This window comes from Rhinoderma darwinii, chromosome 2, assembly GCF_050947455.1.
Source record: "Rhinoderma darwinii isolate aRhiDar2 chromosome 2, aRhiDar2.hap1, whole genome shotgun sequence".
NCBI classification, from domain to species: domain Eukaryota; kingdom Metazoa; phylum Chordata; class Amphibia; order Anura; family Rhinodermatidae; genus Rhinoderma; species Rhinoderma darwinii.
The window spans coordinates 256,930,870-256,951,613 of NC_134688.1; the positions used below are offsets into that span (position 1 = coordinate 256,930,870).

A 20,744-nucleotide genomic window follows, 5' to 3' on the forward strand; every position below is an offset into this window, starting at 1 on the left:
GGGTAGTATTCGAAGACCAAACACTGTGACTTTTAGAAGTTTGACACCTTTTTGTATCTAATATCTTTTTACTAGAAGATGCCTGGTCTTATAAATAACATTTATCTGCCCTCAGATAAAGTAGCGTAGAAGACCTGGCAGAGTTGTTTCAACTACAATAAGTAAAACAATAAGTATTTTGCCATACAATTTGTCCTATTCTGCAACTTTAATTTTTTAAATTTTTGTGTTAATATCTGCGACTGTCACATCAGTCTTTAAGTGGATTGTTAGTAGTTTCTTTGGTCAATAAACAGCTAATCAATAATAAAAGAGCATATACTTAATGGTATTGCCCAATCCAACTGGGGATACACATTAATGTTGAATTAAATGTTGACTGCCTAAGATATATATTCAGTCAATATAAGTACTATGCCCTAACAGTCAAAGACTTAAAGAGTAACTAAACTTTTAAAAAACTTTTGACATGTCTTAGTGACATGTCAGAAGTCTTCATTGGTAGGGGTCCGAGCACTGAGAACCCCACCGATCGCTAAAATGAAGTGATAGAAGCAGAAAGCCGAGCCAGCGGTGTACCAGCTCAATAGAAAGTCTATGAGCCCGTACACCGCTAGCTCGGCTTTCTGAGAAAATCCAATCAGAAATAAAGCGGCACAGCACTGACACGAGCACTTCTGAAGCTTAAGTTTTAGCGATCGTGGGGGTCTCAGTGCTCGGACCCCCACCAACGAAAACTTCTGACATGTCACTATGACATGTCAAAAGTTTTTTAAAAGTTTAGTTACCTTTAAAATTTATAAGAATTACTGAAAAATCACAGAGGTTAATAGTGCTTTGTGAGTATAGGGTTCTTTACTATTTAAGACAATGTGGATGTCCCTGCAATGGTGCCTCTACAAATGTTACGTGGGCTTTGTTACAAAACACATATCAATTATTAAAAAAGAGTTTTATATGGCTTACGATGTAAATAGTATAAATCTACAGTCAGCTGTTAACACATATACAGTAGGTTTTCATTGCAAACATCTGGTTCATAGCCATGAGCAACTGAGCATTTGCGCTTAAAACTTCTACCGCCAGGCTTGAGTTCATTTATTGCAGAACGCTGCTAGAACTCTGTCTATCTAACACTTTCAATGCTATTTTGCATATCATTCAATACAAGTGTAACATAACAAAGAGCCGTGGGATTTTTGTATGCCCATTTGACTCTTAGATTGGTTTGGGCCCCACGGGAAGTAAACATTAAGGGCCCTTTACCACCGAGCTGCATTTGACTAAGAGGCCATGGGATCCCTCTGACTAGGAGGTCCACCTCTGCCTGCTGCATATATTACATATTATATCTTATATTGCAAGAGACGCAATCACACTACTAAGGCTCTGTTCACATCATATTTTTTTGTTTACCTTTAGCATGTATGTTAGGAAAGCGTGTTACTTTTAGGCATCCTTCTCAGCCTATGTTTAGCATATAAGTCGGGAGCTTTTCATCGGTGTATATGCCAATTGTAGGCCAAAATAGGCGATGTGAACATAGCCTGATGTATTTGAAAGAAAAGGCAAAAAGCCTACATCAATCATACCTGTTATAGGTTTCAGCAAACTGCAGGTTTATGATGTACCATTGAATTTTCCTTTTCAATCTGTTGTTTTCAAAGTATATATACAGTACCTAGTAATTTTTATTTAGAAGAATTGCAACTCACAACCAGATTAAATAAGAGAGATCTATGACTCTCAGTCACATAATAAGTCTGCTAAGAATAAAAGTCAGAGCAGGGATGAAAAATAAGACCAGTGTGCGCTGGAATGAATGTTCTTTGTGTTTAGAGGCCGTTAGATTCCTTCCTCTAGATACTAAATGGAACGGATGTTGCATATGGTGAAACATCTATGAACACATAGCACTTATGGAAAGACTCGCTTACCTTCGTAAGAAGCCTTAAAACCCAGGTTACTCCCAGAAGAGTCAGTCCTGAAGAGAAGCCACATCTGGTGGTTAGAACTTACTATCAGATCAGGAACGCTAGCTCCCGTCAGTCTGTTGGAAGAGACATCAAATACAGCAAGTTCAAAACAAACTGATTCAAGTTTTACTGTTCTTTATCAATATAATATGGATAATTCACTTTTTAAAAGATACTATAATTAAAGCATCCAATTTACTTACACATAAAGTACAGACTTTTGGTCCTCCACCTTCCCACCATCTCCGACTGTGAGGGTGTCATACCCTCTTTCAAGCTCAAATTCTTCAAATGTCAGCTTGATCACCTAACAGAACATAGAAACAGGTAAGTAAACAAGCTGCAACAGCAGAACTTCTTAGACCGTGGGGATCCAAAAGGAACACAAACATTGTAATAATTTCTTTGATAATGCATGAAAAAGCAGTGTTGGAGTTATAGTATGTCCAGAATTCCAGTTGACCAGTCTTGTACCATACCAGTACACACTTACTCTAAATATAAAAAGTCACTCTCTCATCTTTCAGTTATTATGTATTACAGAGAACAGTCATACTATGTTTGCTGCAATAATATTTTTGGAAGAAGTAGAGGAAGGAATATACTATTCTTCAACCAAAATTTTAATTGAAAGAATTCAACCAAATATCAAGTTGGACTAAAATGGTTATGAAAATTGGATAGAGATGACAATTTTCCCACATTTTACTTACAATAAAGAACACCGTAAGGTTTCCATCACTAGAAAGGAATATTCTTTTCTCCATATACCCCCAGGATACTGTCCAAAAGGCCTCAATGCCATTGAACACATTTAAAGAATAAATTCTAGCAATAAATGATTGTGATTGTCATAGTATATCTAAACTTAAACAGTTGACAGAGAAACTGAAAAGATGTGGAAGATACAAAAATTCCTTAATCTCAATATGACCAGTATGGAAAAAAAGCCACAGAGTAAGGCCCCATGCACACAACCGTAGAATTCATCCGTAATTGTGGACCGTAATTACGGTCCGCAATTATGGACCCATTAATTTTTTATATTTATGGCAAGTTGTCCGGGCAGTAGAAAGCCTCCGCAAAAGATAGGACATGTCCTATCTTTTGCTTTTTACGGACCGTACTCCCATACTTTAATGCAGGTGGCTGTCCACGACCGCCAGTGGCACGGCCGTGTGCATGGGGCCTAAATATACTGTCTATAAATCATGAAGCATAACTGCCTTACAAATGTATATGGTTAACATGTTTGTATCTTTTCTCAATTCTAGGCCTATGTAAGCTTCAGACTTTGTTAAAAGGTTTAGGAGATCTTGTTCTCTGGTAGTTTAGGCTATAAGGGTCCATAGGCAGTGTATTTAACATCTAAATATTCAGTTATTTACTAATACATAATCTTTCGGAAGAGCTAAATGTGTTAGGCCAGGGTGTACATAGAAGTGAGGAATCCCCATAGCAAATATTAAAATTGGACTCTTTTCTGAACCTGGCTAACACTACCACACCTCTAACCAACTGGGACAGGAGTAGTTACTGCTTGTTTTCCCCCCATCTCTTTTACATAATCCTTGTGTGATCCCCTAAACTCGTCATAGGGCCTGTGTAGAGGGGATTATCTATGAAAATAAGGGATGCAGCCAACCTTGGTTTGCCTCTTCCGTCTAGGGGCCCAATAGCATTTGTCTATGGTACGTACACTCTTGATTTTGTCTAAAAGTGTCAGCCACGATTTGCCTTTTTGTACTGTGCTTCTATCAGGTTTTTTTTCTTACATTCTAGGATATTTTTTAAAAGTGGGCTATTAACTGAAGTGTGATGATCTCAGAGCATGACATTCATTAGTCAATACAATCTCGCGCCATCCAGTTAAAAAGTGTATAAATTTATAAGATGTTTTAACATGGGAGTCTTTGGGTGACAAATGGACGACAGGCGGAATCTGTCAGAGACAGCCAGTACAGCCGTCCAGTAACAGCACGCATATGTTAAATATATATATTTTTTTTTTTTACATGGGCTCTATGGGCAACGGATGGCCATCGGATGGCATTTATCAGAGGCATCTGTCACAGCCATCCAGTAAAAAACTTATACTTTCTCCTGGCAACATCTGATGTACGCCATCACAATATGGCGATGGCTCACCATACCCGGCAGGTGATGGGTGTTTCGAACAGCTGACACTCTTTCAATGGCAGGGATAGCAGATAGCTCCGATCCAGTTGGTTTAAACCCTCAGATGCCGTAGTCAATAGCAACCACGGTATCTAATCATTTAGACAGAGGGAAGGGGCTCCCTCGGTCCCCCGATCGCCTCCCCTGCATCAAAAATCTCGGGTTGCCGATCAGTTGCCATGGCAGCTGGAGGCCTATTGAAGGCCTCCAGGTCTGCCTTCTGTAATCTATTTTTAAACCTTGCCAGAAGCAAGGTTTAATAGTAGAGCATAAATTAGGCATTACACTTCAATTTATAAGTCCACTAGGGGAACTAAACAAAAAGTTAAAAAAGGTTTAAGGAAAGTTTTACAAATATATAAAAAATAAAATAAAAAGTACACATAATTGGTATGGCCGCGCTTGTAAAAGTCCGAACTATTAAAATAACACGTTATTATACCCCCCAGGTAAACTCGGTGAAAAAAAAAAATCAGTGCAAGCATTTCTGGATTTTGGTCACCTTGATTCCCAAAAAAAAATGTAATAAAAAGTAATCAAAAAGTCACATGTACCCCAAGATGGTACTAATAAAAACGACATATCGCCCTGCAAAAAACAAACTCATACTGATCAATCACCGAAAAAAAAAGTTATAGCTATCAACAGTTTTTACGTTGTAAGTATACCCACAGAATAAAGATACCACTCAGTGAATGCTGTAAAAACAAAACCCCAAAAACTATGGAGAAATTGTATTGTTTTTTCCATTCCACCCCAGAAGTGTTGGGGCCCCCAGGGTTCAGACATTTATATTAATGTCCTTTCTGGGACAAACCCTTTAAAAAATGTCATTGCTGCTTGTTAAAATACTAAAATGCAGAGCTCTGCAGAGATACAGAAACTGACCTCATGTCACCAGCACATTTCTTAATAAATTCCAAACTACGGCAATAAATCTGTTACTTGAAATACCTTTTAATGCCTTTCCAATATCCCACAGTAACTATTAACTGGGCGCGTACGTTATACCTTGAAACGATTGCTATTATATGTATTTTTAGAAAATGTGTTGCTACAGTGACTGGTAGAATAAAAATAAAATGCAATGCAATTATTCTTTATGGTCAAAAATTCTCTGTTGTTCTTAGGGTATGTTCACACGCAGTGTTTTCAGACGTAATTCGGGCGTTTTACGCCTCGAATTACGCCTGAAAAAAACGGCTCCATTACGCCTACAAACATCTGCCCATTGCTTGCAATGAGTTTTACGGTGTTTTGTTCCCACGAGGTGTCATTTTACGCATCGCTGTCAAAATACAGCACGTAAAAAGACGCCCGCGAAAAATAAGTGCATGTTACTTCTTGCGCCGTTTTCTGGAGCCGTTTTTCATTGACTCCATTGAAAAACAGCTCCAATAATGGACGTAATTTACGCAGCGAAAAACGTGAGTTGTTAAAAAAACGTCTGAAAATCAGGAGCTGTTTTCGCTTGAAAACAGCTCCGTATTTTCAGACGTATTTTGCTAAGCCGTGTGAACATACCCTTAGGCTCTGGTCATATTTGTGTTGTGTCCTTTATTTCCGATCAATCGCATAATAGACATCAGTGGCGCCCAACTGACCCTGTTGACTTATAATAGGTTCAGTCGGGATCCTACGAGTTATTCGTCATGTTGACGTGAATGCATTGCTATTTTCCCATCAAGACCAATGGTATCTACGACGGAGGTTCCTAAAGGAGCCTCTGACAAAGATGTGAACAGAGCCTCACAGGACGGAGAATTACAATTGTTAAAATTTGAAAATGAAATCCTAAAGGCTGTGAACTCTTTTGCACCTGAGTTTGATTCCAGCAATGCATCTAAATTGTAGCCTCCGACGCAGATAAGAACATAGCTTCCTACATCCTAATAAAACATCCTGCCTACACTTGACACATCCGTATCTCTCTCATATGACTAGATTATTTATATTGTCTCGCTGGACTCTAGTGAGAATTTTCTGATTAAAGTGTTAAGTGATCTTGTCACTAGTTAATTTAAGGGGCACAATTTCCTGTTCATTCATTTTGACCCGACTATAATTCATTGCTATAAAATTCTTATCACCATCTACCAAACACGATATTTACCTGCTAACACACCTGGCCACCCATTTTATTGTAGCAATTTCTGTATGCTAGCAATAGCATACTTGTACTATTGGATTTTGAAGCCAATATTCACTTTTGTCTTGTTGACCTATATAGTGCACTGAAATAAAATTCTAGCTCCTGTTGTTAGAAGCAGATTTTTCTTTCTAGATAAAATTCTTAATCCAACAAACTTAGTTTGAGGAGGCGAATGCTTCCTGTTCCATGCTCCAAGTTTCGACCCCTCATCTCAAACCTCCCTAGTGTGAAAAACTCCAAAGCTTGTTTGCTGTTGAATGATCTTTCACCCGGCCCTTTGCTTCATTTCTCACTTTCAAACCCTTTCTAAATCCTACCGCCTTCATTTAAGAAGCAATTCTTGAATCTGTTTCTTGTCTTGGAAAAGACATAACTCCTTCTAAATAGTTTTCTTCCAACTGTCAAACTCCAATCTATTTTAGATGCTGCTGGTGTATTCCGATTCATTCTGCTCGGCCTTTTAAAAAAACAAAAAGAAAAAACAACCCCCCTTTTCCTATCTGCCTCTACAGTAGTTTCTCTGTTCCCTTCGGGATTCAATTTAAATCCTTGGTTCCAACATGTAAAGCCTAGTGTTACAATGTAAATGGTTCTTTGCAGAGGTAATGCTGTAGACCAACTTTTTTTCAGACTTTTAATGGATCATATCTAACAAATTATTCTGTGCAATACAAAGTGATATATTGACTAGACCTTGCCGCCACACACAATGTGTATATGAAATAAATAGTGTAACACAATTTTCAGTCTAGGTGAAATCCTGTTGCTGAGGAAGATGCATAAATACATTCAGCATGTAAGTTTTTCCATGGTCGCATTCCAAGAGCTATAACTTTTTTATATTTGCGTCGACATAGCTGTATAAGGACTTGTTTTTTGCAGGACAAGTTGTGCTTTTTAATAGCGCCATTTTGGGGTACATATAATTTATTGATTAACTTTTATAAAAAATTTTGGGGGGTAATAGAGAAAAAAACTCAATTTCGCCACACTTTTTGGTGTCCTACATTTACGCTGTTTACCATGTGGTATGAATTACACAATACCTTTATTCAGCGGGTTGTTATGATTGCAGCGATACCAAGTTAATATAGATTTTTTATGTTTTACTACTTTTACACAGTAAAATCTCTTTTTTTTCAAAATTATTTGTTTTTGTGTCTCCATATTTGAAGAGCCATAAGTTTTTTATTTTTCTGCCGATGCAGCTATATGAGGGCTTTTTTTTGCGGGACGACTTTTAGTTTTTATTGGTACCATTTTGGAGTACATGCGACTTTTTGATCACTTTTTATCACATTTTTTTAAGGCAGGATTCACAGAAAACAGCAATTTTTGCATTGTTTTCTATTTTTTACGGATTTCACAGAGCGGGTTAAATAATCTAATAACTTTATAGTTGGGGTCGTTGCGGATGTGGCGATACCAAATATGTGTAACATTTTTCCTTTTTTTTTGTTTTTTTAATAATACAGCTGTTTGTAAGGAGAAAAAGTGGGTTTTTCATTTTTTTTCCCCACTTTTTTATTTATTAACTTTATTAAACTTTTTTTTTACTTTTTTACCAGTCCCACTAGTGGACTTTGCTATGCAATCATCCGATCGCTAGTATAATACACTGCAATAATTCTATATTGCAGTGTCTTACTGCCTGTCTGTGTAAATCGGACAGGCATCTTCTAGGCCATGTCTCTGGCATGGCATAGCAGAAATTAACTAAGGCAGACCTGGGGGCCGTTATTAGCCCCCCTGCTGCCATAGAAGACACCGACACCCTGCGATCAGACGTGCCAGTGGGCTGAGAGAGGGAGCTCCCTCCCTCTTTCCAAAACCACTCAGATGCGGCGCTCGCTATTGAGCGCTGCATCTGAGGGGTTAAACGAGCGAGATCGATACAGATATCGATCTCGCCCATTAGAGCAGGGATGCTCCAGCCCTCAGCTACCTCTGGTAGCTGAGAACAGGGAGCTTTAATGGCTCCCTGCTCTATTTATTTATATTCAGAGCTGTAAAAAGGCTACTGCATCGGAATAAAGCCCGTTAGTGGTCGCCATAAAAACACTATGGGGCGGTCACTAGCGGGTTAACCAATATCATACGAAAATGGTTAAAGGGGTTGTCTGGTTTAAGCAACCCATTTTAAATATTGTAATAAAGCATTCAGAGTTACAAAAGGGGAGTCCCCCAATTGGGAACTCCATCTTTTAGCCAAAGCAGAGAGTCTCTCTATTTCTCTCTGGAGGACCAGGTCATTTCAATTGGCACTATGTAATGCCTAATTTTTTCAGTACTGGCATTGCCAGGTTCCCCCGCAGCTCACAGCTGATCACTGGGTATCCCAGCAGTGGGACACCATGTGGTCAGATTATTTCCTGGGACCTTCTAACAAAAAGGCATTGTAAAAAACTGACAACCACTTTAATAAATTAAACAAACAGGAATCTTTATTGTGTGACCTATATATTTCTCTTATTGTTTATCCAGAAGAAGGTGAACACAGAATCCTAGAGAGGTACAATACTGTGCAAAAGTTTTAGGCAGTTGTAGAAAAATGCTGCAAAGTAACAATACTTTCAACAATAGAAGTCTTAATACTATTTTTTAATCAATTAACAAAATACAAACTGAATGAAAAGAAGGAAAATCTAAATCAAATGAATATTTGGTGTGACCACCCTTTGCTTTAAAAAATAGCATCAATTCTTCTAGGTACCCTTGCAAAAAGTCATGGATTTTGCAGTACTATCATCAGGTGTATGATTAGCCATTTACACCCAACAGGTGACAATGATCATCATTTTCATATGTAGGTTGAAATACAGTCATTAACTGTAACAGAAATAGCTGTGTAGGAGGCTTCAAACTGGGAGAGGAATAGCCAAACTCTGCTACAAACATCAGGTTGTGCATCACAGTTTCAAGCCACAGGTCCACCATGACAAGACTGAGCAACAACAGCAACAAGGCAGAAGGTAGTTATACTGCATTAGCAAGAACTCTCCCAGGCAAAGATTTCAAAGCAGAATGTGGTTTCAAGATGTGATGTTTAAGCTTGTTTCAAGAAGCACAAAGAAATGGGCGATGTTGAGGACCCTAGACGCTGTGGTCGGCCAAGGAAACTTAGTGCAGCAGATCAAAGACACATCATATTTACTTCCCTTGGAAATCAAAAGATGTTCAGCAGTGCCATCAGCGGAGTCTGGCCAAAAGTGGTCCTCATGGAAGAATTGCGGCCAAAAAGCCATACCTTCGATGTGGAAACAAGGCCAAGCGACTCGACTATGGACGAAAACATAGGAACTGGGGTGCAGAAAAATGGCAGCAGGTGTTCTGGACTGATGAGTCAGAATTTGAATTATTTGGCTTTAACAGAAAGCAGTTTGTGCACCAAAGGGCTGGAGAGCGGTACAATAATGAGAATAGAGTGTCTGCATGCAAAAGTGAAGCATGGTGGAGGTTCCTTACAAGTTTGGGGCTGCATTTCAGCAAATAAAGTTGCGGATTTGGTCACTTTTAATGGTATCCTCAATGCTGAGAAATGCAGGTAGATACTTATCCATCATGCAATAACATCAGAGAGGCGTCTGATTGGCTCCCGATTTATTTCCTTCAAAAACTGAGAGCAGGTATACCTAGAAGAATTGAGGCTGTTTTAAAGGCAAAGGATGGTCACACCAAATATTGATTTGATTTCTCTTTTGTTCATTCACTTTGCATTTTGTTAATTGATAAAAAAAAACTATTAAAATTTTTTCACAACTGCCTAAAACTTTTGCACAGTACTGTAAATATCATACATTTGTAATGGGAAACAAATATCTTCCTGACTAAAATTTATTAAATAGCATATTGATAGGGATGCCTTATTTTTCAAAATAGAGGATTATGAAAAAAAATAAGGGAAATTGTGAAAGTGTAAAAAATAATGAGAGCTAAATAACAATGTAACACTATTATTAAAAAGATGAGCGAAATCATATAGCGGAATTAATTTTTTTTTTTATCTGCACTGAAAAGAAACGTAAATATAAACTTTCATACAATGTATGAAAAAAAACCAATGCTTCTCTAGTTCCTAGAACACATCACCGGTAAAATTACTTGTGTTGCAATTTCATCTTGGCTTATGAAAGCCAGAGACAGATGGCAATTGCCATATCAATTACCTGTTTTTTTGGGACACTGCCTACTAAATCAGAAGCTCACATAATGTCAACACATTCGACACATGTAGTTCCATTCATAGTGGTCTTTAAAAGCAGCAATTTGCTAAGGATTTACATTGTCCATTGGATAAACAGTTTTTATGATCTGTTATCATTTGAGAACATTGGGTAAGATATTCCAATAATTCTAGTTTCAATGATTTAATGCATCACACTCAAACTCTCAAACTGGCTTCTCCTATCCTTGTCCTATCCTCATCTGATGCTTTCAGCAAATGTGGTGGCAAGTTAAAATATCCACACAGAGTAAATATTCAGCATATCTATGAAAACTGGAGAAAAAAACATCTGGGGAGTAATATCAAAGTGATTGTCGTCCTGAAGAAAGCTTTATAGTGCAAATTAATGTACATGGGGCACATGGTCTAACACCTCAAATACAAGAGTTTGTGCAATTCTTCCATGTACTATTTTTTTTAGGTCTATCTGTATTTATCTTATGTTAAAGGGTACTTAACCTTTCAGGTGACTTTTCCAGAATAAGCTGTATACATTAGGAATAACCCTATTCCTGCTCATTATATGGCTTGTATCCTGATTTTTTTCCCTGCAGATTTCCTTTCCAAAGGCTTTATCTCTAATTCTCAGTTTTCCCTGAGCTAGTGGGTCATTCCTAACGGCTATCATGTTTCCTATACACTGCACACAGTGCAGAAAAGAACAACTTGCTCCTCTATCTCTTTGTAGCAAACTTTTAGAAACAGCAGAAGTATCATACAGCAGTAATGAGCAGTGTAGCTGTTAATCTAGCACTGGGGTGAGATATTATAACACTTACTACAAAGCTTCCGCATCAGCATCTGTATGTGTGTATCTCTCCCTGCTCCCGCTGCCTACTCCCCTTCCCCTCTTTATAGACTTCTATGGGCAGCTGTAACCTAATCCTTCAGTGAGCTAATAGTCTGTCTTGAGGAGATGGATGTAGCAGTACATTTTGAGTGAGTGAACAGTTAAGGGTGGGGGGCTGATAGGTTGAAAAAGAGGCATTTTTCTATATTAAGATATTTTACAACATTTCTTATATTTGCTTGTATTATTGATGTATTCAAAGTTTGTTGAGAAAGAATATAAAGGCTTCAAAAAGTGATTTAAAAAGAAATGGTAACACAGTTAGAAACAGTTCTGAATATGCAAGCTCCAATGTTGAGTTTATTTATTACATTTTATGTTTACTCTTATATTACTATCTACTTTTCTAAATTTTCATTAAGGTGATAATGAGTGACTCCCATCTCCCTTTTTAAGAAAAAGGCCAAAAGAGAAAATTTCTCCTATCCCATCTGTTTTAAGCATTGCTAAATGGTTATATAAGCTGTAACTATTATCTGTAGAGAATTGGCCTAAAAGCCTAATTCAGTATTCCATAAAGACTACTCATTACCAATCTAACAAAACACCTTTCCATCCCTTAGTTCCAGTACGTGTCTTCCCAACTTGCTCTGGACTTCCCAGCCCAGGACTGGCGGCTATCTTCTATAACTGCTTTTGTCTTCATGACTGGAGTCTCCCTGTCCTGTTCTCTACCAAGACCCTATTTGAATAATTCTGTGACTACGTCAGTTAGATCTGTTATCTAGCTAGTATGTGTACCTTAGGGGTTTTTAGGGGGTACTCTTGGGAACATGCTGATTTTATGATCATAGTCTTGGGGGGCATTTGTTTAAGTAGGGGACTTAGGAATGTCGGGAAATAGTATATTAAAGGACAAAAGTCTGTGGTCACTGAGACAGGAAGTGATGTAATTTAGTTGACAGTTGCAGACACGATTACATCATTTGGAGCAGAAGGGGGCATCACACAGGGAAATTACTGTTACATAACATGTCCTATCTATTACATAAGTCAGATGGTGCTTTGTCACTGAACTAGGCTTAACTCAAGAAGACTAAGCATTCCTAGATGAATTCATGTGCCAGTCATGAAAAAGTTTATCCCAAGTCCAAAGAGTGTTGAAGAACCAGTCAATCATTCATTGATTATGAAAAAAACACATAGGGGAATATTTATCATTCTTTTTGTGCCAGTATATTTACTAGGCATTGTTTTTAGTCTACAGCAGATTTCAAAGACTATAATGACACAGTTCTAGATACATGGGACATTACATTTTCAGTACTATACTTGTTTCCCCATAGCCAAGAAGAGCCGTTTTCCAATACTCACCTAAATACAAGTACATATAAATGGGAAAAAATGTTCACCCCTACCTGATATAACAAGTCACATTCCAGAGCTAACTTCCAACTTTGCAACTGTGCTCACTTCATAACGTAACTCATGTTTTACACTTAATTGGACGCTGGGTCTAAATCAAATCAGCTTTGCAATTAGAATTTTGTTTAATTGCAATGTGATGGTAAATTGAAGTTAAGAGATCGTTATTTCTCAGTGGTGATCAGATCGGCTCCCATCATTTTCTAAAAAAGACGAGGAAATGTGAAACAGAAATAATTTAGTGTTATGGGGGTGTGCAATGACATTCAGAGTCAGGCATCAATCTCTAGGAAAGATTCTCTACTGCTGCGGCTGATTGAAATTTTTCTTTTTTAAATTATTGTTTAGCATATAGTATTTAAAGAGGATCTGTCATGGGACATTAAATTGTCTTTATGCAAAAGTCAGCCTTCTGTGAAGATGGAGCACTATGTCCCATTTCTGGAACAGGTGCTCATCTCTGGATCTATGGACTGTATGCAAAAAAAGACAACTCTCTTTCGTCACTTGCTACAGGGGCGTAGCTATTGAGGGTCTAGAGGTTGTATTAAAACCCAACCTTGTTGCTTCAGGGGGCACAAAGGCGACTCTGCCATAAGAAGACATTAGTATTATAAATGCACATGGTATGTTTGGGCACTGTTACAGATTTTGTATTGGGGCCCAGAAGCTTCAAGTTATGCCTCTGACTTGTTGAGTATGTACATGAACAAAACAGGGCTTCATAGCAGAGTACTTGCAGCCCATCTCCCACCCTGCTGCCCCTGAGCAAGGAATGTGCCATTAAAGCCCTGTTTGGTCGCCTCGAGTATTCTACATAAACGTAATGTTTTTCCAAGGTGATAGAACATAAAGAAGGCAAGGCTGCAATGGCACTATGATATGTCTTTAACTATGGGAATAATTCAGTAATAAAAAGGCTAAATAAAAAGGCTCTGTTTACTATGCTTATTGGATAGTTATAAAGGAAATCCAATCAAAATGATCTTATCATATGTCATAGATACATGTGAGAAGATCTCATTGATGAAGTCTATGATCTTGGATTCACATTGATCTCTACTGTAGAATGAGAAGACCTCTATAAAGCAGGTATACTACTATGGCCCTGCTCATAAAAGTGAATGGGGATGAGCTGCAATAAGAGACAGAGGAAAATAAAAAGCACATTGTTTTTTTTCTTATCCAGGACAACTCCTATAAATGCTCTATAGATACCTTTAATTCTGAAAATGAGTGGTGGTCTCCTTCAACGTGAACTTCTCACATATGGCATATCAAAAGATCACTTTGACTGGACTTCTCTATTAAGTCTCTTGATGGCTGTTGCCATTGTAGGAATTTGACATTGACATGGGTCCCCCGTAAGAATTTTTACTTTCCTATATGGAGGTTACGTGACTGTCACTTGAATAAGGTGTTGCTTTTTATTATACTCTCCTAGCAATTTTAAGATAAAAAGCCATTTACTGAGAGAATCTGTATACTGAACTGTATTAGGGTCATATGGTACAGGTCTTATTACAGATACTTGTATATATAGAACATTTAAAAAGACAGTCCCCTTCAACAACACAGCAATATCTTGTGGTGATAAGACTAGAAACTATATGAGGATATTCCATATTCTTGTCACGGTCTCCAAACCTGTAAGTGACAGCCAGTCCTAATGAACAACTCATGAAGCTGCTTCACATTTTGGCACAGTTCAATCCCAGATATCAGTGCTTCTGATAAAATGCAATTATGGCAACTTTATTATACAAAAGGGCAGAGGTCCACTTTAATGTTTTTATTTAGAAGTAAAAGACATTGCAAAAATGAGGAATAGAAATGAAAGAACATGAATAAAACCAATACATAGGTATTCAAAACCTAGAACATTTTGTTTTAATTAACAGAACTTCACTGCCAATTTTTGCTATAACTGTGTATTGTAAAGTATTGCATAAATTCAGGTGCAGTGAAGTTAGTGTTTCAGTTTTAGGGTACAGCTATAGAATTAAAAGGAGAATAAACATAGAAATTAATGAAATGCAATACTTACCGTACCTATTTGTAAGTTTGCAAAATATTTTTCAGGCTTCTGAAATAGTTTGCTGTAATCTTACAGAAAACACTGGGTTGTGTACTGCCTTATTCCCCCTATTTTAGTTGAAGATTAACTGGGGTGGGGGTGCGGTTATCTAAAGGGTGCGTTTCAGTATTTCTTGCCTCCTATTGCAGACAGTAGTGACTGAAGGTTCCTGCTGCAGCAGGCTGTCTCTCATTTGAGGTTTGTCCCGGTCTGTAGTTTGTGAATAATAGCAGCAGATGCCTCTTGGGACACATATATGTTGACTTTTTATTTTAGTGTTTAACCCTCTGGATTGCTACATGGGACAGAACAGGATCAAAGAAGATGACAATATCATGGTGCATTTAGTGTCCATTTTATATATTTAGTACATATGGTACCTGCCGTATAGATGTAGAGATAAAATACTGACTGTATATTTGGATAAGTGGAATACAAGTTCTGCAGGTAACAGAACAATATATAAACAGACTTGTAATATTGTATTTGCTACAGAAACAATTAGGACCACTTTAGCCATAGGGCAAACTGTGCACTTGCACTGGGCAACCCTAGCGGCGGCATTACTTTTAACTTTGGATACAGTTGAAAACTAAGGTGGAGCCGAGAGCCATTGGTTTTCTGTTGTATCATTCACTCTCGTAGGCAACATACAGTACAGTAGGATATATATAATATGTACACTTGAGCAGTGACTGACATCGAGCCGCAGTGCTGCATTTAGAAGTGAATGGGGGGGGGGGGGGCTCATGCAGAGTGTGTGTCCTGGTACCATCTCCCTCTCTCCAGCCAGGCGTGTGTGCTTCGGGAAGTGACCGTGCAGCCCAGATTGTCAGTAGCAGCTGCCCAGCAAATGGGAGATGATTGCATGGTACACTGGGAGGAGATCCCTGGATCCTTCCCTGCAGCGACACCAGGTATAGGGGGTTAACGAGTGCAGGGGATTCCCTTCCTGAGTGCAAGATATGTAATTGTACTTATTTACCCATCCACACAGGCACTACACTTTCTTCCCCTGCATCCTACCCCCACACAAGGAACAAGAGAGGCTTTACTACTACTACTCTCCATACCTACCCGTATATATACTATGCCCTCCCTCCTGCACCCCAAGATAGCACCACACTGAGCCCTAGAAAGGCAGAACTACCCTCCATGGCACTTCTACACACACAGTAATGCCTGCTTCCCAAACTATTCTCACAATGTACTCAAGAGAGACATTACTACCCTCCATGCCCACCTCTAGAGCAAGCCCTGTACCCAATAGCACTATATACCTCCCACTGTCCCGGGATGTCTGTGTATGTTCCACTCCATCGTCTCCCCCCTGTTGCTGCACCTTCCCATTTCCTCCTTTGCTTTTGGTTTAATAGCACAGGCACATTTAAGGATGATCTGCTCTTAAACACCCCGGGCTCACTTGTGTAACGGCTGACTCAATTTGTGTATGAGTAGGGTGGTTATAAAAATGATTACGCGGGGTGCCCATTCTTGAAATCTTTATACTGGGCCAACCTATATGTTAAAGCGGCTCTCAGAACAATAACAGAACTTCACAAGGGAACTTGCTTTGCACAATGAGCTAAGTTATAATTTGTAGCTTATTTTATCTGCCATTTTCCACTAAGATCTCTAACATATTGGGGCACATTTACTAAAAGGGGCATTTCATATGACTGTCTTAGCTTAAAGCCCACAGGAGTAAGATGCAACAAAGTTATTAAGAGGCTCACAACTCATAATAAATTTGTTGCATCTTTGGCTGTACGTACGCCACAGCTAGGAGCTGGCACAAATTTCCACTATAATATATGCCAGTTTCTGGCATAAATGTGTTGAGCTGAGTGCGACCATGCCCCTTCTGCTGAGCACCACCAACTTCTTTTTAATAGAATTTGCACGAGCAATGGCAAAGCACAAAAGTCTAAATTTTTCCTGCAAATTGTGACTTTTGTGCTGTTTGAAACTTTTCTACGCCAGAAAAGTGGAGTAGAAAAGTTCATAAATTTCCCCTGTTACTTAATGTTTGAAAGAATGTACATTTTCACACAGAAATGTCTTCTTTACAGAAATTACTACTACAGTAAAAAAATATCAATCTAAGGTGCACTTTTTGGATAAACTGTAATGAAATGGGAGAAGCACAAGTTGCATTGATGTGTAGATTGTGCTTTTAGGCACTTTGTTCTTGGTGTACCATTTAGCATTTCTTTTGTTTTTTTTTCAGGAGCAAATGATTGTAACTAAATTGTATAGGGATCACTAATTCTCTATATTTAAATTTTCAGAAAGGCCTATGATAATAGAATACATAGTTTAGGATGAACCTAATGCTTCAATCATTGCAAACCTATTATAGAGTTACACTTTAAAAACCACTCTTAAAAAACATCTGATACTTTGGGACTGTCTTAGAATCTCATAAAAAAGAGACAGCAAATATCTCTTTCTCTCTCTCTCTCGTATTTTTATATAACCATTTTGCTGTGACTTTTCTTATTTTATACATTCACTGGTTCTTACAGTGTTATCTTACCTTAGATGGGTTGATGGCTGTGATGATCCACACACAGTGTGCATTGCTGTCATACTGGACTGGGTAGTTAGGGGATGTGATGATGCCAGAAGGTCCCCGAAGATGAGCGTCACACATTCTTGCTGTAGGGTAAGATCAGAAAATCCACTAGGTCAGCTGGCTATAAATTATTGAATTTTGTATTGGGTGGTGAAAAACATTTATTTATAGCTTTTTATAGGGGATTCTGTTAGCAGTGATACCATACTGTATTAATCTAAAGCTAAATTCAACTTTTAATATCACAGATTTAAGATATAGCTTGTATCCTTACTGTATGAAATTATGCTGACAATGCACCTTAGTACAAAACATGTCAATACACATGAATATATTGCATTTACAAAATGTTTCTATCTATCGGGATTATATCCAGTAGTTTTTCTTAGTTAGGACATATTGTCTTTCTACAGGATGTGCTCAGCTATTATCTGCCACAAAAGGGTTGAAGAAGCCATAGGTGCCCTCTGGAAAGTCATTAAGAGTAACAGAATACCATTCCTTCAATATATCTAGTCCCAAAAATAGGAGCCGCACTATAAAAAAATGCTTATATGCCAGGCACTAGCCTTAGCGGATTTGACTCTGTCCCCTTCAATATCCATGGAAGAACTCCAATGAGTTGAGGCTCCACTCCAAATGAATTCCAAACTGCTTTAATCATTCGGTGTTCACAGCAACGTTTCACCTTCTCATTGAAGGCATGAAAATCAAATCAAATGATTCCCTGACTTCACTGTCTGTAGTTCTGTATCATATGTAGAGTAAATGAACATCTTACACTAAATGACTAAGGCCTCATGCACATGACCATAGTGGAGTGCACGGCTGGGATTTGTTGCTCGGACGGTCGCGGAGTGTCACCCGCGAGCCACCCGCAAATCATTGGCCATGCAAATGGCCACGTGCATTCATTTCTATGAGCCTGGACTGCCAAACACGGCATGTCCGTTCATTTTGCATTCCAGGCTCCTGGGCCATGCACGGACTGTGGAAACCACGGTTGTGTGCATGGGCCCATTAAAATTAATGGGGCCGCAATTCTCCCGCGAATTGCGGCCGCAAAAATATGTTTGTGTACATGGGGCCTTAAGTTGATACAATCGATTCACCAGGTTCAAGATTTGCATTGTATGAATGTATTTTACATTTTAAAGGATGTGCGGAGAAGATCCCTATACACATACATAAATATATACTATGCACAGATGGTCAATGACTTAGGCCTGATCAGTTGTCCCTGTGCTGCAGATAAGTCATTGGATTTGAGGTCATTTTCTATAAGAAGACAGCAATTGACACAGAGTAGGAATTGGCCCCGGACTGGGTGTTATATCGTCGCACAAAACAGTCAAATGTCTTTGAGCCTGACAACCCAAGGGAGCGATCACATATATATGTACAATAAACCCAAAAACATCTGGCACAAGAAAGGTTAAGCCAGGCTTTCTGTTCAGATAGTCTCATGGAGAAGAATGGGAGGGGGAACATTTCGTAGGAGCAGCTGATCTGGACAGACCCTGGCTCCCTCATTCTTCCCAATGAAGACTGCTAGGTTTGTCTCCACCTCCCTTGTGCGTGGAGTGTGTTTGGGCTGGGTGTGTGGCTCTGAATATCAAGTGTTACTAGGACAGTGCTGCAGTGAAATGCGATGGCTGGCAGAAAAAAATCTCACAGACAAGAAGGAATGCTAATTAACGAGCCCCCATGCCACCATTCCGCAGGACATTTCTTGGCTAACTTGTCAACCTTTTACGAACGAGTGTGAAGGGTTAATATGTTTCTAGGTGACCTTGTGACAGCCAGCATTGGGCAGAAGAATAGAAGAGGACTCATTCATTACTGTACAAAAGGCAGTGACAATTATTTTCCATTCCATTTACAGAACCTCAGTAATTCATCATGCCCCAGTCAGACGTGTCCTGCTCTAATGTTTAATGCAATGTTAATGCTCCCTCTTCACCACTCCCTACCAAACGCCTGGCAGATTGACAGACGCATTGCTACACTTCTGTGACACGTACGTCAGGTTTCACAAGGGTATTTCTCAGCAGGGAGCAGAGGGTGCTGGTGCAATACGTCAAAAATTAATTATCTTCCGAAGTCAATACAGGTCTCCTTTATCTACAGCATCTTCTATCTTAACATTGCCAATATAATGTAATGTGTCTGTAATACTTAAGACTCCCTGAAAAATTTGGTTAACTAATAATAAAGGTGAGCCTGCACTAATGTATTAGGAAATTGCAAAAATAGCTATTCTCTATTATAGTGTTATTATAGGGTCACCTTCACAGAGGAATATTTTAATAATATACGTCAATGCAGATTACTAGATTCTGTATATGGCAGACTGTATTTTCTCTATGGACTAGCAGACACAGGCTGTCATAAAACAACCAATTTGCCGACAGGTTGATAGGAAGACTGCCGGCAGCCCTGATGTATTTAGGAACTGGTATGGAAGCAATACTTTGATATATTCCTGTATGTTTATCCAATATGAACACCTCAGTTCTTCTAGAACAGCTTTATTATTGTACTAAATGTCAAATGATGTATGAACTGAAAAGATCAGTTATATTGTGACAATTCACATCTTTGCATTTATAAGTTAGCATACTTGTAAAGTAATATATTCACCATTAGATGTATATCATGGGTTCAGAAGGACTAGTGCGGGAAAACAGAAAATTATATTAATGGATAGGAAGTATCAGGGTAAGTCCAGTAGTACAGAGGACTATTTGGAGTCCATTCTTGCTCAAGGGACCACCAACAGCTATGAAATGGCACTGCAGCACTAGTGGGTGTCAGAATCATCTTGTCATATACAGTATGCTCTACTGATCACAGCCGGTGATTCAAGAACTTCAGTGTTCATACAGTGCACATTACTTGCTTACATAGCAGCAAAAATGATGCCCATCTTGGAAGGGTGAATGAGTGTGATCAGGCATTAACACTTTAAGTGCCTGCCATTTTTCAGTCTTTATGACTAGCACAAGGGTGAAGGAATGCTGAAGCAGCTCTAGTCATAAGAAAGAACAAATTAGAGTAACCTTACATGACCCAAAAGCCAGAATAAATCTACTGCTTAGTTTCCCTGGACTTGCACAAGTCTGTATTGAGCTACTTGTATATAGGACGATACGTTTCCTGAAGATCATTAAAGGAGATGTAGCCGCTGCAGGTCAACAACACATCAAATGGCAATGGCAAAGCTTTTTCCATAGTACTGTAGATATTCTAACAACTTAGATAGTGGAAACATTTCCTCTTATGGTTTTAGCGTATGAACAGGGTGTCTATGTGTGCAGATGATGGATACAGAACTAAAACA

At 38.6% G+C, this 20,744-nt stretch overlaps 1 protein-coding gene across 2 annotated transcripts in view; it reads right to left on the reverse strand.

Annotated features, from left to right (window-relative positions):
- Positions 1-20,744, reverse strand: part of CSMD2 (CUB and Sushi multiple domains 2) — an 897,842-nt gene that overhangs the window by 291,552 nt on the left and 585,546 nt on the right. Inside the window, exons 10-12 of one of the 2 annotated variants that reach the window (XM_075853183.1) lie at positions 17,363-17,484; positions 2,180-2,283; positions 1,938-2,050 (exon numbers count right to left, since the gene is read on the reverse strand). The exons of the other annotated variant lie outside the window; for it this stretch is intronic. Of the exons in view, the coding sequence (XP_075709298.1) occupies positions 1,938-2,050; positions 2,180-2,283; positions 17,363-17,484 (339 nt within the window). The remainder of the gene's footprint in view (positions 1-1,937; positions 2,051-2,179; positions 2,284-17,362; positions 17,485-20,744) is intronic. 2 annotated transcript variants of the gene reach the window in all.